The sequence below is a fragment of the Hippocampus zosterae genome, chromosome 6 (assembly GCF_025434085.1).
Source record: "Hippocampus zosterae strain Florida chromosome 6, ASM2543408v3, whole genome shotgun sequence".
Classification (NCBI taxonomy): domain Eukaryota; kingdom Metazoa; phylum Chordata; class Actinopteri; order Syngnathiformes; family Syngnathidae; genus Hippocampus; species Hippocampus zosterae.
Window position 1 is genome coordinate 10,263,166 of NC_067456.1, and position 16,509 is coordinate 10,279,674.

At 42.9% G+C, this 16,509-nt stretch overlaps 1 protein-coding gene across 5 annotated transcripts in view; it reads right to left on the reverse strand.

Annotated features, from left to right (window-relative positions):
• The window catches only part of grid2 (glutamate receptor, ionotropic, delta 2), a 356,741-nt gene that overhangs the window by 12,671 nt on the left and 327,561 nt on the right, over positions 1-16,509 (reverse strand). For all 5 annotated transcript variants that reach the window (XR_007962806.1, XM_052068607.1, XM_052068609.1 and 2 more), the window contains exons 14-15: positions 14,985-15,151; positions 1,386-1,623 (exon numbers count right to left, since the gene is read on the reverse strand). Coding sequence is in view for 4 of the 5 variants with exons in the window: in XM_052068607.1 (XP_051924567.1) it covers positions 1,386-1,623; positions 14,985-15,151 (405 nt within the window). In the remaining variant the exon portion in view is untranslated. The remainder of the gene's footprint in view (positions 1-1,385; positions 1,624-14,984; positions 15,152-16,509) is intronic.

Sequence of the window (16,509 nt, forward strand, 5' to 3'; positions counted from 1 at the left end):
CAGGGAAAATTGCAGCGTTGCTGACAAAAAAAAAAAAAAAGAGCCCGGGGCCATTTGTTGTAGCTTTTAACATTATCAGCATCCTCTGTTCTCCGCGGAATTAAATTAAATGGCTCGCTTACTACCGCTGAAAACGGTGACTGCTCTCGCTACATTTTTGAAGCCGGGAACGCCACTCAATTGAGTATGAATAAAGCTTTTAAGAGGTTAATGTATTTGTACACGAAAAAGAGACCACCTGGATCGTCCTAAAGAGCCTTCTATTGGAAAATGACTGCGGTAAAAAGTTTCTCTGAAAACCTCATCTGACACTCTATTATTAAGTCTTTTTTTTTTTAACACCCAGATTGATGGACAGACTCCTCCGTGCATGTATTTAGAATTAGAATAAGAAAAGGATACAAAGTGAGAGTGGAACCTTCCAAAGACATTCCTGGTTGAATAAGCCTTTTAAGTTCCATCATCATGAATGAGAAAATCAAGATGAAATTGAGTTTAGCTTTTTCTTGAAAAATGTTTTGGACACACATCAAACTCTGGCTATTCATCCTTAAAGCATCAAATTGTCGGTAGGAATAGCTTTTCTTTACAGCTGTTCATTCATTGGGAAATTGAACTGTTGCCTCATTTTTGCAATGGTAACAATCGTGCCTGGAAAATGCTGCGCGTAAAAAAGGAAAAAGAAAATCACCTTCAATCGTGTAAAATGGAATCATCATTTTGGAAATTTGAACAGAAAAGGCAACACAGAATGTCACCTGTCACGTAATGGACTTTAGGGGTTCCACTGTGCGCATGTACGATGTAGCGTTCGCTTCACATGCACTTTCACTTGGAATCAGATGGGAGAACGCCTTTAAAAAAATTTTTTTTTGAAGGCTGTGATCACATTGTCGACGACTTTTAAGATTGACGACCTGTCAGAATGCTTCAACCGAACTAAACTGCTCGTATATACCTTAATGGTAGAGGGAAGTTGAAAAAAGGACTATAATGCTGCGGGTCGTAAACGCAGGAGTATGCACAAAAGATCAATTCCACTTAAAGGACAGCTGATGCAGTATCTTCCAGGTTTCTTTTTGACAGAAGTGCCTTGTAACAAATATAGTCCTCTTGAGGAGAACATTGTCGGAGTGCAAAAAGTGTTTCATGAGCGGAAGAAGATGAATGTGCCCATTTTGTGTAATGTTCTGGATGGTTTCGGGGCTTTATACCCAATGACTATTTATTCGACTATCTTTACGCTTGACGTATCCTTCATTCATCCCATTGCTTTCTGTTCTTACTCCTTGTCCTGATTCTTAAATCGATTCTCGACTGTCGTCAGGCCCGGAATCTTTTCCCGGGCCGCGTCGCCTCTTCCCGTCACACAGCCACTTGCTTACCTCCTTGGAGGGGACCCTGGATCCCTTCCGCCGTGACCACCAGCTTTCCACCATGGCTATGAGACAAGAAAGCACCACGCCGGCTGCCAGGACGCAGAAGACGCCGGCGAAGCTATGGATGTCCAGGGCGTTGCTTTGCCGCGATTGCACCGAGCCGTAGAGTTCACAAGGGCTGTCCTTTGGCCACCACTTGAGTTTGAGTATATCCATGTCGCCATTCTGCTGAAGCTCCAAGATTCTAGGGGTGTCGAGAAAGCACAAAGAAAGGTGAATACGGTGCTCTCTTGATGAACCGATACCTTGAAGACTGTCATATTTAACATGTCCTGTTTTGGATTCAATTGCCATTGGCTTGACAGAACTCTAAACTGGAGGTGGAAACTTTTGTGAACAAATACTTTGAATTCTGTGTCAGGTGTCTGAATTTTAGTTTCAACTGTTCGCTCTGTGTAAATCAGACCACGGCAGTAGCTTCACGGGCTAATTGCAGACTGCCAATCCGATTTACACTTTGGGATTAAAAGTTATAATGAGCTTTCTCCGCAGGGTATCCGGGCTCTCCCTTAGCGATAAGGTGAGAAGCTCGGTCATCCGGGAGGGGCTCAGAGTCGAGCCGCTTCTCCTCCACATCGAGAGGAGCGAGATGAGGTGGCTTGGGCATCTGATTCGGATGCCTCCTGAACGCCTCCCCGGTGAGGTGTTCCGGGCATGTCCCACCGGGAGGAGACCCTGAGGATGACCCAGGACACGCTGGAGAGACTATGTCACCCAGCTGGCCTGGGAACGTCTCGGGATCGCCCGGGGAGAGCTCGAAGAAGTCGCTAGGGAGAGGGAAGTCTGGGCTTCCCTGCTAAAGCTGCTGCCCCCGCGACACGGCCCTAAGCGGTAGAAGATGGATGGATGGATGGATTAAAAGATAGAGTGATTTTCATTGTGTTTAATTGACTGGTTTTGTACGTTGGTGTCAATAAGAAATGAGATGATCCATCTTGCTGAGATTCCAGATGAACACAACTGAAGTGTGCGCCGTGTACGACGGTGCCCAACTAATTTTCATGAGTGGCCGACCGTAGGCGCCTCCTGATGTTGCAGATGTAACTGCCATTACAAAGTTCCAAATTGCCTCACATGATCTTTCACAACAAAAAACATGAAGCAAGATCCAGCTGGCCGCGTGTTGCAGTAACACCTATCGCTCTAATTTCATACGAACCTGTGCCTATCAAGCAAAGCATGAAGATCCCCTGTTGCTGAAACGCGCGAGTGCAGTCAGTGAATTGGGAGATCATCGTCAATGTCGTCTTAAATAGCCCCACCCTCTCCGTTATTCTCACCCGTTTCTCCCTTCTGGGGCTCAGGATTCAAGCCGCCTTATGAAACGATGACAACTGAGCCGTTTGCCACCATAAAGAATGCCGAATACAACAACGTGAGAACATACGTAAATCCTGAACAGATAACCGATATAACCGACTGTGCAACTTTCATGATTCTAAAAGCCAAAGGAAACAGGAGGGGGTGGAAAATACATCAGTGACAACGCCACAGATGATTCTGTCACTGCTGTGGAGCCTCTGTTCCATTTGAGGGCAGTATTGTTCCGTCATATCCTTTCCCTGAGCCCACGATACCATATTGGGTTGTCAAACTCATCATGGCTAACATTAATATGTCTCGCAGCAGAGCAAGAGTACACCAGCCACAATGTCATTATGCAGCCGAGCCTTAGTCCGGCGATTGATGGCTTCGGAGAGAATACAGCTCGGAGGTTGATGGGGTCCCTCTGTTCGCCTTCAGCTTAGGATTTTTTTTTGTGGGTCATTCTTATTGGGGTGCAAAAGGATGCACGCAGACACATACACACATTTATGCATTCTAGATCTCTGTTTGTTCTCGGCTAGGTGATTAGAGTGGAGGCAAGGAGAAACAACAAGGAGAAGGGCAAATTGGGAATACAAAGACATCGCTCATGCAGGCTCACCGCCCGAGCATAAAATAGGCATTTCAGACAAAATAACCCCCTTCGATACTCACAAAGAGAGCTAAACGAAGGTTCGAAGGACAATCGCAAAGTTAAAACCGACACATACAAGTACGATGCGACAGATGTTGCGGATTATGCGTGGAATTTCCACGAGGAGGAAAAACCCTCGTGCAATTCCAGTGACAGCCTGCTGACAACAATCATAGTGCATGTCCCTCGTCTTCATGAGGAACAAAAAAAAAAGGTGACCGGGCATCAAACAAATGAGCCTCACAGATGCGTTACATAATTAAATTCCTTCACAATAGTCGGAGAAACGAGGCCCATGTTATTGTGATGCTGCAAAAAAAAATCTTTACAACAACGTCACTGTCACTTCGGGATATTCTCTTCTTATTTCTTGGTCCCATGTGAGTAAGACGTGATTTAAAATGCATGCTGGGAGTGGAAATGATAGGATAACTCCTTTGACCCAACCACCTGAAGCATATTGGACAGTGTTCCAACACAATTTGACCTCAAGTACCTTGTGTTAGATATCATTCCAATTAATGAAGGACTTCCGCTTTGATATAGGGCCATCCTTGAGAGTTTCACCAAGGTCAGCTAAAAAAATGAAAAAGAAGCTTATTTTAACTTCTCTGGACAAGTCAGCGGTGATGACAGCGGGGCATTTTAAGGTGACTATAAAAAAAAGGCAGTCTTTTCACCTCTTCGCAAAAGTCAGAAAGAAGTCGCTCAAGGAAAAGACAAATGACATGAATATATCCAGGCCTTGACCCAAACTTTTTCACAAGAAAAAAACAGTTTGTCAAAGATATGTTTTTCCCTTCAAAGTAATCCACGTGCTTCACTTTCCCAACCTTCTCTGCCACACTTTTATACTGCTTGGAAGGATTCTTCGCAGCTCCTTCATGGCCATCCTGATGTCCTCCATATGTACAACATGTGCCTCCCTTAAGCCCTTGTAATGTTCATTCAACAAACATTCATTGAAAGAAAATCGGTGGCTCACCGATGATCAATAAAGCAACTGAACAGTTTTCAGAGGCCAATGTATCAGCAGTTAAGTTTGGTAAACCGTGAAGAAAGCAAACCAAAAAGAAAACTGTGAATTCTTCAAATATGAACATACTATGATTGGATTGACATGAATATGTGGGGCATTACATTACTACATTGCTGCTAGCTAGTGATTTGTGAGCCATTTGAGGATAAACGCATAAAGTAAATAAATGCCGATATGTTGGCATTTCAAGCGATCGCAGAAAAGGCTACAAGAACGACACAGAATAAACTAAAAAGGCTTAACTGTCCTTATTGTCTTCCCTCGCCACGTCTATCAACCTTTACTCAGAACTTCCTCCAGCTTTGTTGCCTGGGCGCTCCCAGCCTGATTACATGGAATTGTCAACTGTCTGAATTCATCCGTACTTGTCAGATTTCGTGCGTCTCCTCTTAGTGTTGTGTCTTTTCGAAATTCCGCAACGCCACGCTAATTCAAGTATATATTACAATGCAATTTTGGGCTCAATGTCACTTCTGGTCTAATGCATTAGGGGATTAGCTTTTCCTGTCATAGATTAAATGTAATTTACAGTAAATGTCACTCGAGGTCCGCATGCATTTTTATGTTTTTAATGGTCGGGGGTTACGTAAACACAAACAACGTGAGTGCATATGTGTGTGGGAATGTGTTCATGAAACAGATGCGTGTTTGTCTTGAGTGTGTGAAATACATTTTTACCTTGCTTTAACATTGTTGCCTTTGACTGGGGAGATCGATAATGACTTTTTAACTCTACCACTGGATGTTAAAAGCAAATGAGGAAAAGTTTGCCCATGTGGCATTGAGGGCAAATGTCAGCCTGACGTGTGTGTCACTTTGTGTATTTGTGCTTCAGGTCCTTAAAGCTCTCTCTGCAGTGGTGGACTGGGTGTTACCATGGCAACGATGGCAGCGGCCTTGATGATGAGTCGATGACGCATTATTAATTGATTTGAGTGGGTGGGAGGGTGATTTGGCTTGAGAAGGGAGGGTGCGAGGTTTCAGATAAGGAAACGACGATCAATTGTGTGTGATAGGGTGTCAATGTTTTTATAGTGCATCAGCTCCAATCATCATCATGGTTTGGGAAAGAGGCTAGATTTAGATTGAGATGTCAGGCAAATTGAGAAGCCAATTTGACTTTGTGTCAGTCAGTGTCTACAAAACGGTCTCAATCAGTTAGAATGGAACACAAAAAGGAGGCTTGACAACTAAAAATCTTCAAGGTCAAATGTCATAATCGAGATTCATACCGGGGCGAAACGGATGCTAAAAAGACATCAGTATCTTGCTTGAGGACACTTCCAGATAAGATGGGTTTCCATTACTGTTTCCCTCAAAACTAAAGCTATATTTTTCACAATTTAGATCAAGTAAAATTGCTACGGTATCACTCGCAAGGACCGTATTGTCCCGGTACTAAGCAACTCCATTCAAGCGTGTTTGGCTTCTGAGACGTAATTGCTGTTAAGTCCCATCTCATGAAATGTTCTTGCCAGACGCGAGAGGGGGTGGAACCGTTTAGAGGCAACCGGGTTGGGCCTGTGCAGTCCAGAATGGGTGGAATCCCCCTCCGCTGCGACGCCCGCCGCGGTGCGCTGTGACCAGCTCCAGGTCGGCCTGGAAACGCTTGGGACGACAGTTGCGTGAGGGGGGGCAGGGGGGGGGTCATCGGTCCACGTTGCCCACCCTCCCCGTGCCAATCTTGGTTCCAATGCATTTATTAATTTACTGATGCCAAATGTATGTCGTCAAGCTAAGCTTAGAACCTGACCAAGAGGTATTACATTTGTATGTTGTATATGTTTTTGCACCTGAGACTAAGTTTATGCCTTGGTAGTCTTCGACTAGCAACATAACATGCAGATGAGTTTGATAGCCATGCATCAGGTGGCACAGTTGAGAGATCTTTCACAAGTGGCTAGACATCCTGGTAAATGCTTTGGCGCGCGGGAGGCGATGAGCCTCGGAGTTTCGCCTGGCTGCTGCAAAACATTCCCGCGGCAGCGGCATTCCCTTTTCTTGCTCACTTTCCCACCGCGGACACCACCCTGGGCAGCAAACGCAATTCTCGGTCGGAGACAACGGACTCGGGAAGTCGGCGTGCGTTGAGAGGTGGAGGGCGAGCGATTGGAGTGGCTCGTAGGACATGATGGAAAATGGAGTGAGAAATTGAGAGGAGGTTGTGCTGAAATGGGGGTCTGGCAACAAAATCGGGCAGTGAGGGGGAAGGGGTGGAAAGAGAGACAAGACAAAAGAATGAAAGAGACAAACAGAAGACGCGTGGAGAATAAAATGAGCTGAGAGGAGGGAGAAGGTGAGCTCAGTAGATGGACATGGGGAGTTGACTGTGAGATGAATGTATGACTGTCAGCTCCTTAAATGAGAACAACACTGGGGTGACAGCTCACTTATTGGCTAAACAACGCTGACATCATCCGCTGGCTCGATGCCTTCCGCCCGTTCTGATTCATGCAAGATTATTTCATCTTTGCACTGCATACATCATCCTGTTAAAATAAGGTCATATTCGTTTGCCGGTTGTGACTGGAAGCAGATGGGCATCAAACTTGCCTTTGAAGGGCTGAACCGCATTTTAATATCGTCGACGAAAATGACATCGGGTGATCAGGACTCAGGTAACAACCAATCACGGCTCCTGTGACGTTTGTAAACTGAGCCGTGATTGGTCCTGACCGCATCCATGAGCACTTCCGATATCTCGGAGGTTTCAAAGACTACACAGGTTCGTGTCTTCAGAGTTATGCGTTATTCAGTTTCTATACTGTTATTGTTTCAGGATTAGTGAGTGTCATAACAGCCCAAACGCTAGATCAAGGAGGATTCTCCTTTGAATGAGGTTAACCATAAAATTATGATCATGGTCTTTACAGTTATGTGACGCGCATTAATCTGGGAATAAATCAATATCACACATCCCTCAATGGGCTTGCTTAATGGACTGTGGCTATTGGACTCTCTCCATAACACAGCGGCGATCCTGCTTTTCAATGCATGAGCTTTTGAAAATGGCCAGCTAACTGTCGCTTTGACGCAATGAAATCAGGAGCATTGTTCTCAAAGCCCAGAGAGAGAGAGGTAGAGCGTTTCGAGCCTCAGGCACACATACCAAGGAGCCATGCCGAACTTGTCTACAAAACTGTAGTCACTCAATGGTACCGTGTTCTCAAGTGAATTCCAATACCGGCTCAACCGAGACATAAACATTTCTTGCCGCTGCCTGATTACAAGGGTGTTTGTCACATTTACATTGTTTCACCCAAGAGCAATTATAAACTGTGTTACCACAATATAGCAACAATAAAAAAGAAAATGAAAAAGCAATGCACAAAACAACACATGGAACATTCAGGCGTATTTGTTGGAATGAATAAAAATAAAATTGAAGCAAAAATTATGAGCTGAAAATCTGCCGAAAAGATGAGTGGCAAAATAAAAAGGCCAGGTTATTCAAAATATTTGTACAAATTAATTGCTTGCACACGGTAAAAATGAGTCAAAAGCTGTGATCAAGAGTAATGATTGTGTAATTTTGTTGATTTGTTGTCCAGTCACACTAGCAGGTCACCATCAAGAGCGGCAAGATTAATCAGCGGCATGGACCCGATCTTTGAAAAGGGGCTCATTTTATTAAAGTCCTTTTCCTATGCTTTTGGATAAAAGCTGCGAGAACAAGGCTGGGGCACAGCTCGACATCAATCGCCGTCAAGACACTGAGGACCGGTAGTGCATACTCAATTTTGCTTTTGATCAAACCTTCTTCCCAGTGCCAAATTCGACTCTCTCTGGTGACCATCCTTGTTGTCTGATGACATGTTGTCAAGGCGGCAAAACACATGCTGACCTAATGAACAGGGACGATTCTAGCTGACCCAGACATTTTAGACAGAGCCGAGATCAATGATGATCACATATTAACCAGAAATATGATGCTAATTGTTGAGTACAAGAAGCTACGACGAACACACATTGAAAGTAGAAAAAGACAGCTCGGCGCTTTTGGGGTGGATTTCGAGTAAACTGAAGGAATGGCTGCCCAGTTTCAATTGAACCCTTTCAGGGACAGCTTATCATGTCATCAGGTTACAGGTTATCATTATTGGTGAATGAAAGGGTTAAATTACTATACAGTGGAACCTCGGTTCAAAGACTCTGTTTTAAGTTGAAATGAATAGAAAGAGAATCAATCAATTGCATCATTACAATTTGTTTCTCCCCGTGTGATTTAAACATATGTAGCACCCACATTAGTCTGCTTAATTCATTCTCAACACACAGTGTTTCATATGTAGCATATTTAGACTATTTTTAATTTTATTGTAGTTTATCTGAACAGGAACTGTTTATTTTTAACGTGCAGATACTTTTCAGCAGGCATACTGTTGGTGTGTACATATCACCAATCAATACATTTCCATAAAGTCAAACTCTCAATGACAAGGTATATGTGAACTGTCCTTTTATGTTGAATTTGCGGATATCAGATAAATATCAGATTTTTATCAATATTTGTAAGAGGCGGGCGGTCCGGTGGCCAAGTGGTTAGCGCGTCAACCTCACAGTGCAAGGGTACCGAGTTCGATTCCAGCTCCGGCCTTCCCGTGTGGAATTTGCATGTTCTACCCGTGACTGCGTGGTTTTTCTGTGGGTACTCCAGTTTCCTCCCACATTCCAAAAACATGCATGGCAGGCTGATTGAACACTCTGACTTGTCCCTAGGTGTGAGTGCGTGCGTGGATGGTTGTTCGTCTCTGTGCGTCCCTGCGACCGCAACACCTTGAACTGGCAACCGGTTCAGGGTATTGTCCCCCGCCTACTGCCCGAAGACAGCTGGGATAGGCTCCAGCACGCCCCGCGACCCAGTTTTGCCGCCTACATGCCAACTGTGCCATTTGAGCGCAACAGCAAGTAAGAAAATCATAGCTGCGTCCGCTCCAGTGCAAGTCGGGCCTCTTTTCATTCGAGTTTGTTCATTAGACAATATTTACTTCAATTTCTCTAGACTTTATGTTGACTGTTCAGATTTATTCAAAATGCAACACATTTCAAGTGAAAGGACAAGATGTGTCGAGCAACCGTTTGCATTCAACTCTAAAGGTTCCGTTTGCATAAGAAGGCACGAAAAACCGCACAGACCACCACATGGTTAGGAACGCAAAGCAAACCGTGACACAGAAAACAAGACGACCCCGACTGTGATCCCGTAGTGCTAGTCGAGGAATCGCCACACTCTCTTTTTTTTTTCCACGCGGAAGCCGTACAAGCAGGGATGAAAGGTCTTTGTTCCCTTAAGGAAATTCAGCAAAAGCTCAGTAATTCCAATAAGTGTTCGGAGGATTCCTAGCGCAAGTTAAGTTTTCAATTAGGTCTCATTAAGGCAGAGTGTGTGGGCGAAGCGGAGCGGATCATCAAAGCCGGAGCAGGATAAACAACACAGTCAAGTCAAATGTTCATTAACCGTCATTAACACATTGAGAGCGTGAAGGGGGGGAAACGTTGCCATCATTAATTGGGAATAATAAAGATTTAATGAAAGCACTGTGTGGGCGGCGTTTGAATGATAGCTAACCAGCGACAACGACATAAACGTTACATTATAGATGTCATACATACAAGGTCTGCACAAACTGTTTACAAGCATTGTGCCGGGACTCAAATTGCGAAATTGATTTGGACAAAAGCAGTTTTGTGCTCACGTCAACACTGCCTTTTATTTAATCAGTATTGTAGCTAGTTTACAGAATAAATTCAGACGCTTATTGGGGTTTCGACAATAAAAAAACCTTCACAAGTCAGTTCATCAATAGATTTTTGTTTTCTTCTTTTTTTTTTCAACTGTAATTTATTTCCAACAAATTGATTGCCCAGGGCGCTGCTTGCCAGAATACAAAAAAAAAAAAACATTGAGAAAACAATTTGTAAGAGCCATATAGGGCTAACTTTGTTTTCATTGGTCCCTGCATGCTTTAATACAATCTCAGGAGAATTTTGTGCGGGAGAAATTGTTTCAACACAACAGCGACACTCGTTTAACCTCAATTTATTGTTTGGCTAAGATATGAAAAGGGAATCAGTAAGCTGTCAAGTGATCAATGACAAAATTAAGCTTGGCCGGTTTAAAATGATAATTCTTTGATACTTGTCTCAGGTATTTTTCCAAAAGCCAGCAATATTTTCAGCAGTCATGAGGATGAGTGAGCGTCACAAAGATGCCATTTGCAGTTTTTTTTTCCTGCACGAACAAGTGCAGGTGGTACGTGCGGGGCGCATCCCAATTGAGATTCGGAGTAAAGTAACGAAAAATACAAATGCTTATAATGCGTGAAAGAATGACAGCAGAGAAGTAAGGAAAGTTCTCTTTTGGCGATAAATTGACAAATATTGACAGCAAAAACGGTAACAGACATTCTTTTCTACAACATTTTCCAAATACTGTCACAGCTGGTCGAACATGATTTTGGTGTATTTGACCAGGATACATGCAGACGAAATTCTGAGCTCTGCGGACATTCGTGGCGGATGTCACATCTACTTCATAAGTTTGTGAACAGCGGGCATCAAACCCTTTTAATCATTATAATACGCTTTTTTAAAAAGTCCTCCCACTGCCAACAGTAAATCTACACGGTATTTGATGAGCGTATGTGTGTGTGTGTGTGTGTGTGTTTCTCCCCTGAGAGAGGCTTTTGACTATTTTCCTTTCATTTCCTCTCGGGACCTCAAAAGGACTTGTGTGTAGCTGTCAGTTGAAATTAGCAGACTATCCCTTCACACTGGACTTTTTCCGACTCTGGCAAATCTGCAGGCTGTCTCCATCCATCAGAAAAATACACAAACATGGAAACACGCAGTCAGCCACCGCATTAGTTCCCCTGCTGCAGCAAGCACACCCAGATGGAGGCGCTTCACCTGACCTCTAGCAATGGCTTCTTCTTCACACCAAAGTGGTTGAAAATGAGCATGTTAGAGGAGGCTGTCGCTTTCTAAAGACAATGGCAACCCCTCTCTCTCTATAGTGTCAGAGGCAATCATCCGTCCCCCTCTGTAAAAATACCTTTGGGGAGCGACGGGTAATAGCTGAGCGTAAGGAAGTTAAATACGATGACAAACACACACAGGCCAAATGCGCAGTGTAATGTTTCTTTCTAGCTTTGGCAAAAAATTACTTATTAGTCTGTCATCTGCCAATGTTCGGAATAATTTAGATTCATGAGGGCATCTTTTGGGCATCAAGAGCTCTCACGCCAAATAAATTTTGATAAGAATTAATCCTAGCAGTGACGTGCGGTGAGTTTCATGAGGCACCACTTCCCTGGAGTCAAAATATGAAGTCAAAAGGTTTGAAGAAGATTTGCCTATATTTCAATTTTGACCTTCATTAAAACACATCTAAGGGAATGTAAGGTTGTTTTCAGAGCTTTTAATTATGATTCAATTGATTCCACACTGTGGAACGATGTGCTAGCAAGAAAAATAAAATTATCTTTAATCTCAGGTCAAGTAGTTTTTTTGGAGACCTTTTTTTTTTAAAGTAAAAATAGCTTTTGAGCTTTCCTGAGTATTTAATATGTTATGAAAGCCCCAATTATAAAATTGCTTAAGTGTCTGGTGTCATTATGTCAAAATCCGAAAAGAATTTAAGAGTTATGAATTTATTGGAGCCAAACGCAGTTACCCCGGTACAGGTGAATGGAAGGGATCACCGGGGAATTCAAGATGGCGACTAAATCTGCATGTCCCAAACTAATCATTAGCTCAGCAAATATAATCAATGGGAACACGGGCTACTGAACCACATTGGAAATTAATGTAATCATTTTTGTTTATTTGTTTTATGTCATGTGCTGTGTTTATTATTTGACTTTATGTTAACTGTTTTGTTAAGCGCTTTGTTACAGCTGCCGCTGTTGTGAAAACGCTATATAAATCAGAATGTATTGTATTGTTTTACATAAAAAAATAAAGAAATAAAAATACTCATCACATGCAGAAGGCGTCCAGCAGAGAGAGCTAGAGAAGCCCTGACTCACTTGCTGGCCCTGAACGCATGTCCCTGGATAATAGGGAAAATTATCAAAGGCAATGAACACTGTCTTTAAATACTTAAGTACTTATGTGAACACTGGGCAACATGAATATATATTTACTGCCAGAATAATTACTAATCTCAAGTGGACCCAGTAGTGATCCTTGCGCTATACCCTTCCAACATTCAAAGCGATTATTGAGATGGATCACTCACAGTCGGCACATCAATGGAGAGAAACATTTAACGGCTGGAAAGACGCGTGCTTGACAAAAAAAAAGTATTTCTTTTTCCCTGTTGTTGTTGTCCTGACATTGTACGGTCATTCACATGCATTATATATGGAGGGAAGTGACAAGTGATGACTGACACAATCCCGAGAACTGCAGCTTTGTGTTTCAAAAGAATGTGAGTTGTCAGACGATGAATGCTTCAGGCAGATGTTGGCCTTTTATAAAAAATATGTTGCATATTGTGTGTGTGTTTAAAATCCCATATGCACATTTGCACTGTGCATCACCCCTTCCAATATCCCCTCTTTGTTTTATACTGAAGCCAGTATGGAAGCACATTTCACAACAATATTTCTCTGCTTGATGACAAATGAACCATCTCAAAAAAAATTTTAACTTCCCGTTCTGTGATAGCTAATAAGTGTTGTTTAACACATGAGCTGTTCACACAATCGAACAAACTGCAGTGTGATTGCATGAGTGGTTTGCATGGTCAAAAAACAGTTGCATATATGGACATCTAATTAGCAACTTGTTGATAAAAATAATGAGCAACATAATAACTCTACTTGAAAGCAGTCACAAAGGAAACATCTCTTTCAAAACGTGTCAAATGTTTGCTTTACTAATCCCGCTGAAATAAACTGACAAACCTACCGTTTTAATTGAAAGTATATAGAAATTGAACAACACCACCGATGATCACAGCCTTCGACAAAGTATGTTTTCCCTGTTTTCGTCATGATCCCTTTCACACAATCATTAAAAAGAGGAAAGCTGCACGAGAAAGACACAAGCGTTCCGTATGCAGGCCAGCAAGAAAAACTTGGGATTTATACGACTGCAGCTGCAATGCGGGCTGCGAGGCATCCGAGCTCCTACAAGGAAACAATCAGGGCACGGCTCATAACTGGACTGACAAAAACAAATTGAAGTCGTTCGTGAGGCGATTGGTGTTGCTAATTATTTGTAATTCACTGTGTGCATGATGAGTTTTTCCTCAAGTAAATGTGCAAAATAATCACTAAGAGTTCATTTATTTTTTAAGAAGGTGGTATGTGCTTTGTAAATATGCATGAAAATATCTTTTGAAAGGTGCACAAACATAACACTCAGCAGGGCCCGGCCAATGTGGCGCCCTGAGGCAAGATTTGATATGCCGCCGCTCCCTCACGCCGATTTACATACGCTTAAATCAACAAGGTAGGTTACATGTTCAAGCAGTAGCCTTTAAAACAGAACCCAGCAAAGTAATACCAGGCCCTTGACACCCCACCACACCCGTGATGCAAGTCTATTGCAGCCACATTCCAGTCAGGAAGGAGGGACCCTGAATGTCTTTATGACAGGACCTTCATCACACAAGAGACACTCGGTCCTGCTTTGACTTTATACAGTTGAATTATTAGATTTTAAGGCGAGTTGGCTGTCATGCTTTGGCACACTTGGTAGAGGGAAAATTTTGTTTGTTTTGTTTTAGAATCCAATGTCGTCCTGAGACTTGGGACTCAACATTACAGGCAAGCGGCATGTTTGACTAAAACAATATCGCGAAGTGAAACTGGCAGGCTTAAAAAAATGTGTATATATGACATAATTGACTTATTGTCGCCTTTAGTGCTGTCCCTGTCTAGTGCTGATGTATGTTGAGTTATTTACTTGCAATTTGGACCCCCGCACGAGGATGTTTCTTGTGCTCATGAATATAAACACAGCCCATATCTGTCAAAATCCGATGGAAACATTCAAAATTGGACCCGGGCATGGAATCATATTTAGGCACCTGCGCTTGCAGTGTAAATCCAGCAGTATGCTTTGTGTCAATATGCGTCTCTTGAATGATTGTCTGATGATGTGTGAATCGCAGTGAAGGAAGGATTGATGCTAATGCTAAGTAACGTAGCTTCTGACAGGCTGAAAGAGTGCAATCTGCCTCCTGAAAGATGTACAGAACGCACAATTTATTCTGCTTTTAGTTGCCGGCTGGCTTAAGGAGACGATTTTCAAGCATCGCCGAAGGCAGAATTTTATCAGAGTGGACATTTTCTATTTTGTCAAAGTGAATTTAAAAGTGCTGATGGAAAACCTGTGTGACCTTTAGACAAGGAGAGAATAAATATGAGGAGTCATCTCAGGAAAGTTATTCATTTTTTTATGAAAAAGCGAGCAGCGGGAGAGGGGCGCCTGCAGTTGTGATGTAGAATTACACCAATTTGCACGTCAATCGTGACTTTCAAGAAGAAATCACGATGCCACCGAGCGGTTGCCTCGAGGGAGTGGCGCCTACCTCTGGGAAAAAATGTCTCTGTAGGGACTGCCGTGCTGCATGGCGATGCCGTAGCCGCGGTCCGGCGCCTTGCTGCCCACCGTGTAGAAGGAACAATCCTCGTCGTTGTTGGCGGCGTACTCCAGCACCGCCACGTCCCACACGAAGCCGAAGCGGCCGTACTTCACCTGAAATAAAACGTGAACGACGGTTTAGAAAAGCCCGGCGCTTATGTCAAGACATGGGACATCTTTTGTGAGTGAATGATTGAAATATTTCTGTAGATCAGATGGAACGGCGGGGCTGCACAAACATTCCAGACAGCCGCCAAGGACTAATTCATCACAGACAATATTTCATAAGCGCACCACAGCAAGGATACTCTTCTCTTCTGAGATAGCAAATTTAAATGGAAAAACAACTTCACTGCTTATCGTTCCCTCTCCACTCGAAATGCAGGAGTGTTATTGGCTTCCTGGCTCATTTTATTCCCCCCTCGTGGGGTACGTGTACCTCGACGGCTGAATCTTTCAACCAACAAAATCTGCCTCTAATGTCGGACAAAGTAAGCGTGACATCCAGTTCCACTTTGTTTTGTCTTTTGTTGAGATTTGTTATGAGATGCTAAGGGCAACAAGCCTGTTCATGTGTTATAATTCATGATCGGCATCTGTTCGACAAGAGCCAAAGGTAATTGTTCGCACAGCCTCGTGATAATGTTAAACGCAACCTCATGTTTATGCGGAGAAATAAAAAGTCAAGAAACCAACAACTCAGCGGCGACACTTTGATACCATTCCTCCAAACACCTTTATTTTCACTTGGTGTGTCATAAAGTTTAATGGTACTTTATGAAATTTTCAAAGCCTCGCAGTCTTTCACCTCAGTTGGCCTACGCAGCATGATGACTGATACCTGCGAACCGACAAGGACCTCTGACTGGATAATTTCACAGTCTGTAACCCTGTGAAGTAGGCATGTGTGTGTGTGTGTGTGTGTGTGCGCGCAATAAGCCCGCAAGGCTTCAGAATGTTACTTCATTCAACTCTTAACAACCTTTCAGACAAACCTGAAATTGCTTCTTTTACTCTTCAGGATAATTTCATGGCTTTTTGGTATTGTTTTACAATTAGGAAAGAAAAGAGATTGGGTGCTTGAAATACTTCAGATTCCCACAGAGAAAGCTGGAAAAGATTTGCGTGGCTTTGTATGCACCGACTATAGAGACCGAAATGAATGCAAACAGTAGCGATATTAGTCAACAGCATGTATGGAGCCGAATCGACACCAGTAGTTTTCTCTTGGTAATTCATGCAAAGTACAATTAAAAGTGCGGATTTGTCACCCCAGAATGGAAATATGGTAACGTCCAAGAACTGCCAATGAAGATAAATAATACTCAAATAAATACTCAGGAATTTTGATGACGAGTCATATAAAAACTACAATGTGAAACTGCTCCTCTCACAATTTCACTGAATAGTTCTTGGTTGCGGTTTTATACTGTACACATATAATCATGCAAAAAAAAAAAAAAGGTTTATAG